We start from the raw sequence: 11,784 nt of genomic DNA, 5'->3' as shown, positions 1-11,784 counted from the left end.
ATATTCTTACGGTTCTAGTTGCTATGGTAAACGCGTTATTTTATATTTTAACCATTAATGACATTTGCAAACGGCGTGCGTTCCACCTCGACGTCAACAAATTAAACTTTTGAAACTTTCAGAGTCTGAAATTGTTAGCTCAACGTTTTCTAGACTCTGCTTCGAACTACACTTGTTTTAGATTTGATACTCACTTTCATCCTTCTACGGATGTTATTAAGTGTCATTGACTCACATTAAATTACATAAATTATATCTCTTTTATAATTAATATCCTAATATAATTTCTCTCCTATTGAAAATATTATTCTATATCTTAAATTTTATCCTCCATAAAATAACTACATACTACTAATTTGTTGTAAAAATATTTTTTCCAATGTATATCTAATTTCCTTGAAAATTATTTTAATTTTTGTTTTAAAAGAGGCTGTTTAAATATATAGGGACTAACACAACTGGACGCTATTTCGAGTCGTCATCACTTCTCATTGCGATCTGCCCTAGTAGCACGGTCGCATTTTTATCGTTTATTACCATGCCTGTCACGTTCTAACAAGTATGTAAGTGCGAAAGTGACGGGCATAGTGATAGTCGATAAAAATGGAACCGTGCTGAGCCCGCTGTTGTGCTAGGCCCTCGATAGCCTACGATAGTTTCGTTATTCGCTTGTTATAAAAAAGATAGTACATAATTGTATTTCTCTGATGCTCCTGTATATCAAGTGATAAAGTGTCATTCCATGGAACTTGATAACTATATAAACAAAAGTTACTAGTAAATTGACATTCAGAGACAATTTTAATATGGCGGTTTGTTTACATAGTTAGCAAGTTCCATAGAATGACACTGTAGGCGTAACTACGTTATGCCAGGCGTGTCTCACTCCGCGATTTCGTCGCTTTGCTACAGGTAGCTAAAAGTACATCCGTTCGGCCCCAATTTTGGGGAAAGCCATAAGCCGCGCGTGGCGCTGTCGCCACCTAGCGGCCATATCTGTGCTGATCGTAACAGACGCGTTTTGTTAGAGTGAGTCTTCTGTATTTAGTACTATTATTTATTCTGTGGTTATGCTTACGTTATGTGAGTGGACGTGGATAGGTTCGCACGCCGGGTGCCGTAGCGGTAGCAGGCGAGTGTCCCGCGGAGGCGTAGTCAATGATCTCTGTTCATGCACCCGCGTCACAGTACAAGAACAGTAGTGAATCTTCATAGAAATGTGCCGCTGCCGGCTTGAATGTGTGCGTGCGCGCCGGGCGCCGTGTACGCACGCGCTGCCACGCACACATTCGCATAATTTACGGGGGAATACGGTGGCGGCAGTGTGGGCCGTACCGCGACTGAGATCGCGCGCATTCGAGTACGCTCGCATTTGTCTGCTTTTACCGGGCTTAATTTATACCTGATTTATGAATTGAGAAAACATTTCATTATATTATATAAATAGAAACCTAGTGCTACTCATAATACGCAAATAATATTTATCTAAAAATAAAAGTGACAACCCTAAGCGCCAACGCAAGAGTAGGTAAATAACTTGCCGAGCGGCCTTAGATTCACTACTGTTCTTAGTGTACTGTGCCCGCGTGCAGCGTGCACGTTATAATAATTATATTCAATACATATGTTATTTACCCGCGACCCGCGTTCTGCGCACGCTCATTTGCCTCACATTCTTTTGATTTATACTAAGTCTTTATATCGGAGTTTTGGGGTTTATTTTATAAGTATTTTAACTGATGGAATGTTAACATAAAGTTTGTAACTAGATCATACAAATTGGATGTAGTCTTATTAACTTGACTTATTTAGTTCGTATATGGGGCGCATCTGACGCGGCATAGCAACAGCGTGTACTGTCCATTGAGGTTCTGTGATTTAACTCATTATTATATTAGTTCGTTGCAAACTGATTATTGTAAATTTTGGGTTGTTGCAATAAAAAAAATTGTGTATAAAATTCCATATTTGCTAAGCATCTGGATGAGGTCATGCCCCGTGTATATGTATATTTAGTCGTAGTATGGTTTCATCATAACGCCTGTATTTTAGTGCATGGATTATGCTCCGTTTGGTATAATTATTTTGACAATAATTTATTATCCTATTCGACTTATTACAATGTACAAACACACTAGTGTGGGTTGATTATGGTCTTATGTTTGATTATATTATTTTTGTATGTCGTAAGTTTTGGTTGCACTGCCGCGGCGGCTCGTGCGTGCCGAGCGTGATGTGCGTGCCGTGCGCGCCGTGCGTGCCGTGCGTGCCGCGCGTCCGCCGCGGCATCTCCTCTGTGATCGCCTCGTGTAGCGTTAGCGGTGAAACTGTATCCTAGGATTACGTTTGATTTTAATAATTTCATATAACAACTGTGAGTACCTCAGGGTACGAGCCGAGAGCTAACTCTGTACAATTATGGGTATTTTTACGTTTTAATTTAGCGTTAGGGGCTTGTTCAACACGAGTTGAAATGTTTTAACATGTTTTGAATTCGATAATGGGAAATCAGGGAATCAGTACTGATGTTGCTTAATTTTATCTTCAATAATCACATAGTTATTATAGAGCAAATGTAAATAAACATCCAGATATCCCTTTTTATTTTATTTTTATTTTGTCCCGCTCCCGGTCCTTTCCGTTGCGTCCTTGTCCGGGACGGTCCGCCGGCCCGTGTGCGCATTCGCAACTAGTTTATTCGTATTAGCTCGTGCTGTGACGTCACACACCACTACACCACTTGTAACCGGCTGTTTCACAAACGAGACTGACAATGTTCCACGTGGCCAATAAAACAACAGTACAACCCCGGGCTTCGTGTATTTCATCATAGAGAAATAAGTAAGACAAGAGTGCTCACTCTATACATCAGTTCAGACTATTAATTTCAGTGTCTACATCTAGCATCGAGTAGCGGAACAATCAGTACTGCTACTTGACAATAGATGTAGCACCAACCGGAAAGTCTTATCTCAACAGCATAAGACTTTCCGGCCAGTGCTACATCTAATTGTCAAGTAGCAGTACTGATAGTTCCGCTACTCGATGCTAGATGCTAATAGTCTTTTTGGTACTAAAACTGATGTATGGAGTGAGCACTCTATGTATTTTTTTCTCTATGATTTCATACACATTTGTCGCTCGTTTGTGAAATGGCTAGCCGAACGAACAAGCAAGTAGCACTACCTTGTATTGTATAGGTTCCGCAGAAACCTTCCGGCCTCGTAGCTAGTGGCGTGTCGCAGCATGGCTTACTATAGTCAATAGAATGGCGGGCGACGCCAAAGAGCTGCTGTCTCGACAATAACCCAGTGTCAGACAATAATCATTCTTATTATTTGCCGGTTAGAATACTTTAGTTCGCCCCTTATTAGTGTCCATATTATATCAATGGTTATAGGTCCTTTAATATCTAGGGTTCATAGTTGCCTAGTGTTCCAAATAAATGGCTAGATATAGTGCCTATTTTGAAACCGTAGAATGGTTTAACTAAGTTTCCTTTTGTCGAATTATTTGGTGATTGTGTAATTGTTTATTAGTTTTAAACCATAATACTCGTACCTTTCTCATTATGTGTATTAGACCTGAATGTTGGCATTTCTTCATATACATATACTTGAGTGAATATGTCGGCAAAGTCCACCCTAGTATTTTTTGTATATTTAATAAAATAGTATTTATATTAATCTGAAATATAACTGCATAGTATCGTATGACTCATATCATTTGAGGATAAAGTATTACCTCAAATTAATGACATTTTAAAATAATTTCTTTTGCGATTTACAAATTAGTACCACAACGAAAGAAATTAAAAGATAGATGTATAATTTATTGTGGTAGACAACCCCTAGCGTAGTGGAAGTATTATATTAAATTATAATCTGTGGTAAACGTAATGAGTGGGCGTGAGAGGTATGGTAGCGTACTCTTAGCTGCAACTTCGTGTAGTTCGTTAACTTTAAATGTTCGTCTCCACCGACTGACGACCTCATTACGTGATGACATGCCATTACATAATACCGCAACTTTCTATCCGAACGTTTATTGCACGTTTTAAATAAATTACAATGTATTACTTAAGTAAACTGAACGCTTAAAGACCTATGAAATGCGTTGTTCGAATAAGGTTTTTGCAATTTTAAACGGTCTTTAATGTCTCAATGTGCGCACTTTTGACGATCTTTCATATAATGGTTAGGATAGTTGAATTTGTACGTAACGTTGTTAGTCCACGGCGCCTGAGCGCGCGAGCAGGCAACTCCTCTCGAAGGGTGGTGGGAACAACTCTATACTGGAACTTATTCTAAGGTCTCCCTGGTAATACAGAAGTCTGAGTCGCACGTTATATTCTAGCTAGTGCTCTAGTGCTGCTACTAGGCTCTATTTTAGCATTTGTACGATTCGATATCTACCTAATGTGTGTGATAATAATAATAAGCTTTTCAACTAGTTGAAGTACAATGAATTCTATGATTAACTTATAGGCCAATGTTTATAAACATTATTTTTACACTATCTAAAGTAAATGTGATTTTGTCTGTAGGTTAGTTTGTAAAGTTTTAGATGGCTGCAGTCCAGTGCGTCGGTTTCGTTTCGCAGCATTAAAAACTCGGTCGTCCGGCCGTGTTCAGTTTTAACAAACTTATCAAAGTGATTTAAAGGTGTCAGCGCATACAGTGACGTCAATTGTAGGTGGAAGATGTACCAATCTGTACCATGAATATCGCCCAGCTTTAAACTGTCGATGTTAATATATTTGTACGTAGTATGTGGAACGCTCTCGCTAATGTTTTGCCGTCCATTCTTATACGCGGCGAACGCTGCGCTGGACTGCTTTTAATGTTCGACGTAACGTAATATTCATTCTATAATCGCATACTTCGACACCAAACCGACTTATTAAAATATAGATGTCTACAATAATTTTATAATTATCTAGAGCTTATAGAGTGGGGTAGGGCCGTTTGTAGTTTTACAGTTCGGTCTCATTTCTGCTGCGAACTGTCGCCTTACAAATGAATTCCCGGCAGTTATCAGCAGTGAGGAGGCTTTTTTATGAAGGGATAAACTAGTGGTAGGCAGCTTGTTAGGGTCTTTATCCAAGATTTGTATAAGCTATGGGTGTAGTAGTGTTCCGCGTAGGATACTTGCTCGCGAACGCGCGGACGACTATAGCCCACGAGCACACGCTTCGATTATAGGTACCTACCTTTGTAATTTAATAGGCCAAATTGGATAGGTTTAATTGAAATGAGAAATGAAATGACAAACATTTTTTAAGGTAAGGCTAACTAAACTAGTAAATTAATCTTTTAGTATCAAAAAATGAATTCTACGTCTCAAAATTTTAAGAATGTGTCTTGCTAGTCGCTCGCGCGATCGTGCCCTCAACAAACAAATTTAGATGGCACCAATTTCTAGATTTCTTAAATAGATAATAAATTTATTTTACATACAATGTGATTTCGATGTCCAAAGTTAATCGAGATTTGCTGTCTTTATTACTCTACTACTTTAACGGCCGGGGGTCCATTTCGGAACTTCCAAAACTTTAGTATATTAACTTTAAGTATATCATTTGTATACCCTTGATACAGGTATCTTCATATTGAGCTGGAGTGTAGACGTTCAGGATGGACCCCCGCGACACTTCTAGTAATCAGTGTTTCAGTGTAGCCGGTGTCAGCCGTACGACATACCTACCTATTTATGCTAGAATATAGTCCCAAATAACGTAGAAGTATGACCAAGTTAGCAAGTGATTTAAATATATCTTCAAACACAAATATTATAATGTTATGATACGGTTTAGTATAGCACCGGTTACCGGGGGACATGAAATGAAAGTACAAATTTAACGCGCCCCCCGCGTCACGCTTATTGCCGACTTCTGGCGCGATTTCAACACTGAAATGAACCACTGCTGGTGATTCAAGTCAGTGGTGAGCCTTTGTGCCAGAGGTTTTCATCGGAAAAGGAACTCCGAGCTAAATGTATGGGCTCTTTCCGAAAAATCACCTGTCCTCCAATTTCAATAAGTGCTCCTCTAATTTCTTATCGTGCTTTTATACGATTTTCTAGTGTAAATTTATATTAAAATGTTTGGTAAGCTTTATAATTAAATCACAGGCACGGAAAATTATATCCAGAACCACTTGTGGTTGGAGCAATGCATAGATCTTGGAGTCTCTTGTTCGATTCGGACACTTCTCGGACTCCCAGAGAATGATGTTTCAATACAAATCGTTTCTAAGTACCTACATATTTCAAACGTTAATAAATGTTGTAATATATAAAGTAGCGGTTACAAGTTATTTTACGATTTTCACATTTTTTGAGCATTGAAAGACTACCTAACCTTTAAGTGCGTTCATATTACTTGTCTCATTTATTTAGCATGGCAACATCAACTAATTGGTAAGTTTTAAACTTAGTTGCGCAGTTGTTACCTAGGTAATTTCTTTTTTGGAAATTTTAAATTTGTTTTTTTTTTTCTTATGGAATAAGACAAGTAAGTGTGAGCGCAATATGTATTGAGATAATCACTTATTATATTAGATTCGTGGTAGCATAGCTAAATATCGGTGACAGGATCACGTTTTCGAATTAAATCGTAATTTTATAACAATTGATGTGCCTAAGTGTAATATTCTATAAATGTAAATAGTTAAATACTTAGTTACTGTATGAGTGCATATTATTAATTACTAGAGGCAGAGGCGTTCCGATATCAATGTATTTGTGGCTCTGGCCCTCTACCCAACTTGTAATGTTTTGAGACAATAACTCCTCTTTTCGATTATAACTGTTGCTTTAATGTTAATCGTATAAAAAACGGCCACCGATGTAGCATTGCGGAAAATATACCTAAATAGATAACTGTGCTTTCAAATTATCGGCGTTTTCATATAAAACTAAATAATGCTACGTCGAGGTCGTATAGTAAAGTTTTAATCAAAATTATTCATATTTTTAAAATTGGCTACGATATGATATCGACCCTCGTTTTAACCTTACTACTGCTACTCTTTGTCACTAATGTTGTACTGACTAGCATGTATTTCGTTAATCAATTAAGTATATCTTTAATATTATTTCCAAAAGTAATGGCTGGAGTTATTAAAAAAGATTAGAACTTATTTTCATTTAGGCAGGTATCACCTATTTTTCCCCCCATCATTAGAGCAACAACAGTAGCTGGCAACACTGACAGTGAAATCTGATGTGCTGCCAGATTACTGTCATTTCATATCATAGTTGGTTTTTATAATAATCTTAATAATTATAAATTAAAGAGCTTTATAAAACGTTGAATTGAATCACGTAGAAATTGCCCTCCAGTACTTTTAGGAATAATATTTAAACTAACTGAATGTTTCTACCTGAATTTAACTTTTTCCACGTATTGGACACGTAGCTCCGTCTAACACTAGTTTAGATATTTTTAAATTGTTACAGCACACAGAAGGACCTTTCCATTTAATCGAGAAATTATAGTCACCGTTTCATTGGGCTATTTATACGTACCAATAGATGTATAAGAATCGGTACCTTGTAGTTTAAAGCGCCAGTGCTGCGCTTGGGTGTAGTACCACCGTGATAAAGAGGTACAAGTCTTTAAAATTCTAAATATGAAAAAGGTCAAATTTTAAATAACAAATTGGCAACCCTTGACGCCAAACTTTTGGGATTGTCAGTGTTGCCAATGTAAGATTTTTCTCCTTATATTGCCATGCAAGATCATCTTTACGAGGGTAATTTTTATCCATTTTGGTTCATTTATGACTTGTACCGTTTACCAACAGGGGTATATTTATAGATAACGTGTATCTCTGTATTGTATCACCCATAACCGCAGTGTACACGATCGATGGGTAATGGGTAGTTGTGTAGACTTGATTGTGATATCAGTAAACATTTTCATACGAGCATCCAACTAACTCTTTCATTTCTAAAGATCCTTGTCCTTCAATGTTGACCCAGCTTTCACATATTAGAGTTCTGTTTTAACGATACGTTCGTTAAAATTCCATTTTCCCAGGAATTTGACAGTTCCCTTTGGGAGAGCTTATTTAATGCTAACTGGACAATGTTGTTACTATGGCAATTTGCCCATATGATACCAAACCAATACACTTCGTGGTTTGTTATTAGAATAATTTACCGAAACATTAATGTTTTCTTTTGGTAACGAAAGTCACGCAACCACATTAGGCAAACTCAAACCACGAAATTTATTGTCGTCGGTAAGATTATTAGAATAGAAGTGCTCAGTCTGATAAAACTATGGGATAATAAGAGGAATAAAACAACAAATTTACTGAATCAAATAAGCTTTCTTTTAACTAAATTTAAGTATTATACATTAGACAATAATAAAATGGAGCTCATACATAAACTATTACACATTATTTATATAGTGTTGACCGAATGTTTACAACATATATATTGCTCGGCTCGTGATAGTAAAGACCACTCTCGTAATTTACATTGTTCCCGGAGTATTAAACTCTGATTTACACAATGAGCTATATTTGGCACGGACTAACACTTATTGCCTCTGCAGCTTCATGATACAGTATTATATTATATTATACATACAATTATTTTTTTGTGTATCCCTTACAAAACACACAGCCCGCCTCAATAAATACAAGTGAGTGCACATATGTACAGTGCGCGGGTCGGTCTCTGCCCTCCCTACTTACGTTAACATCAGTCGATATTTACATTATCGTACAGACTCATGGGCGGGCTACTGACTCCTACCTACAGATATGGGATAGAGGCGTCGCCATGGTATTAGCAGAACCGAGGTTCTTTCGAAGGATTCTACTACATTGAGGGTATTTCTGTTATTGCTTGTTTTTTTAACTGATTGAACAATGGCGACGCCGCTAGCGATATCCGCCCTTCTCAGTAGCCCCCCCAGTTCCAACATTCGAATAAAAACATTTTGATGTATTAAATTGTTTCTCAAGTTCTTACAAGGCTCGCCAGGGATACGTTTTATGCAGTTACCATCGGATTTACATCCACTGCAGTAACTTACACTATTTTAAACAAAAAATATTAAATATGACAATGGCATAAAGTAAAATTATGTTCTGAGATCATATTTAATACATCACAGGTGTTAAAGAGAAAATTAAATTAAAATTATGACATCGAGGGGTAGGACTCGATTAATTCGATAGCGAATAGATCGGCACCGCGAGAGCGAGGGATCGTTCGGAGGCCGCTATGTCCGGCGCTTCTTGGCACATAACAACATCCAAATAGATATCCAACAACAAAACTATAATTAGCAAACATTTCAGCGTAATCCTGTGGACGGAAGCTCTCCAATTCCAACCCATAGTGCGAGCAGCTCTAGTCCCGAGATGAATCTCCGGACATCGACCGTTCACACGCATGGCTGTTGGCAGAAGCGTCTGTGCGCAGGACCACGCGTAGACAATTCATAAATTTTAGAACAAAATCGAAATAGTCTATAAACAAGTCATAAAGTTAACGAACACCTAATTTTCGAAGTCTTCTTAAAAACATGCTTACGAGCAGCATTCTAAAAATAATTTAAGGAGTGTTCTCAACTTTGTCAATAATTCAAAAGTTCATTATAAATTTCATTTCAATGTTAGTCAGACTGTGTCGAACACAAGCTTTGGCTAAAATGCAGTGAAGATGGCACGGCTGCTGCCGTCATGCCGCCAAAACTACTCCCTAATACATTATGTATTCAACATTCATTAAAGATGTTTTCGAATCTTAAGTATTTATTTAAAATTTCGAATGAGACACGAAATAAAATGGCAATCGTCTGTCTGTCTTTTGTATAGTTTAGAGACAGCCGCGGCTCCTCGACCTAAAATTAACGAGAAATAATTTGTACTTTTATAAAGAGCCGCGGCCTGGTGCGGTCAGCGGGCAATGGACGCGCCGGCCCCGGCCGGCGTGAAACGGAACTAAACCTTTATATCCAATATCATAAAAAAACAATCATCAATATCTATAATTATAAAAGATATAATCCATTAAAATACAACAACAAAACAAATATACCGACTAAGGATGCAAAATAGGAGTACAATGCGTTCCAACAAACACAAATACTCAAACAGTGCTGAACGCAGTAAATAATTAAAATTGGCAATATAAGTCTTATTCTGTTACATTAAGGTAACAAAACTGTTTCACATTGAGTATTTGTATTTCGACTATATCAACTATTGCTTAATTACTGTGCTGGCTGCTATGAGACACTTTAATGCAAACAAAAGAGGACATTTCCTGCGTCTCTTCCACAATTTCAGAGGCGGAGGGAAAGACAAAGTAAAGGTTCTCTTTTAGAAATGTATTAATGGGTCGAATATGCTCAGAGGCTAATGGATGGAAATTTTATTTCTGTCGAAGCTTCTTAGCATTTTCAAGTCATTAATCTACGTTGTTGTGACCTGCAGGGATCGATAAGACACGTGACACGACAAAACCTTAACGTTATCCGGAAAACCTTATCGTAGCCTACCTCTAATTCTAATATAACTTAATTTACTTGTCAAAGAGATCATAATAAACTTACAATTAAATTGTCACATAATAAACATTGCCCATGACATGTAACATTATTGTTAACGAGCTCATCGCTGATCGTCGCTCCGTGACAGGCATGCATTGAGCAAAATATTATTTGTGATGCTAAATGACAGTGTCTAGGGACAGCATAGTATATATTAATGTGTTGCCTACGTTAAATCATATACATAATGTCTGAAACTATCTTACAAATTACTTAACATTATTATATTGTTCTCCACAATGCGAACCGACATCAATAAATAAAAATAAAAGTTAGACTTGGACTGCCGCGCAGAATTGAATTTCAAAGACATGATTGGAATAGGAAAGCTGCCTAGTTTGAGGTGCAGCCTAGGGGTGTAGTGTGTGTGTGGAAGCCTAGCTGGGGCGCTTGTGGGTCTGGCTGAGGCGGGCCACCTTCGGCGGGCGGATGTGCGCGCCGTGCCCGCACTCCTTGTGCGCGTGCGGCGACTTCTTGCTGGCCGCCGATAATCGCTTGCGCGGCTTCAGGAAGTCTGGAAATAAGAGAAAGTTTACGTTAATTATTGTGTATTTGAATATTGGAAATATATTTTTACTAATATACAAAAAAATTAATCCTGCTTGCAATTGGTTGCGCATGATCGCTTCTCGAATAATTCCGCAAGCAAACTGGACCAGCAAATGTCGATCGCATAAAGCGCAAGTTTTATGACGCTTGTTAACATTCGTCGCGGACTTACTTCTTGCATGAAATTAGTCGTTAAACTGCTGACGGAACTTTATGGGGCCGAAAAAGAAAGACTCGTAAAACCTGCGGACCTTACAACTTACAAACATTTGACATTTTTACGACTCTATCCATAAGGGGCAGTAAAAACTAGCATTATGCACCGGAATCTATTCTCCGATAATCCTTTAGCGGCGACACCCTTTGTGACTATTTCTAATTTTGGAAAAATATGGCCTATTAGCCATAAAAGTTTATGGCCTTTTTACTACTGTTTAATCTGTATTATAATGGAGGTCTGGGAGTTACTGGTGTGAGAAGGAAATGCGTCTTAGTTCCTAAAGGGTTATTTCGAATTAAGAATTCCCTTTTTGGAAACAAAAAGCAATCGTAAAATTTTAATAGAAACGGTAAATTTATAACGATATACCAAGTATACCAACTAAAGTTGAATTTATAAATTATTGTTATTTTTTACGTTATCAACCCGTAACATA

At 37.6% G+C, this 11,784-nt stretch overlaps 1 protein-coding gene and 1 long non-coding RNA gene across 2 annotated transcripts in view; one reads left to right on the top strand and one right to left on the bottom strand.

Moving 5' to 3' along the window:
- The first annotated feature begins 1,086 nt into the window (after window positions 1–1,086).
- Window positions 1,087–2,602, top strand: LOC134654546 (uncharacterized). The gene is made up of 2 exons (XR_010097340.1): window positions 1,087–1,187; window positions 1,593–2,602. It is a non-coding gene; the product is annotated as an uncharacterized LOC134654546 (long non-coding RNA).
- A 5,717-nt stretch (window positions 2,603–8,319) lies between these two features.
- Window positions 8,320–11,784, bottom strand: part of LOC134654579 (uncharacterized) — a 46,509-nt gene continuing 43,044 nt past the window's right edge. Inside the window, exon 3 of the mRNA XM_063510047.1 lies at window positions 8,320–11,093. Within this exon, the coding sequence (XP_063366117.1) occupies window positions 10,957–11,093 (137 nt within the window). The 3' untranslated portion in view covers window positions 8,320–10,956. The remainder of the gene's footprint in view (window positions 11,094–11,784) is intronic.

This window comes from Cydia amplana, chromosome 15, assembly GCF_948474715.1.
Source record: "Cydia amplana chromosome 15, ilCydAmpl1.1, whole genome shotgun sequence".
In the NCBI taxonomy this organism is placed as follows: domain Eukaryota; kingdom Metazoa; phylum Arthropoda; class Insecta; order Lepidoptera; family Tortricidae; genus Cydia; species Cydia amplana.
The sequence above is the reverse complement of the archived record's forward strand: the minus strand, read 5'-3'. Positions and strand labels throughout refer to the sequence as shown.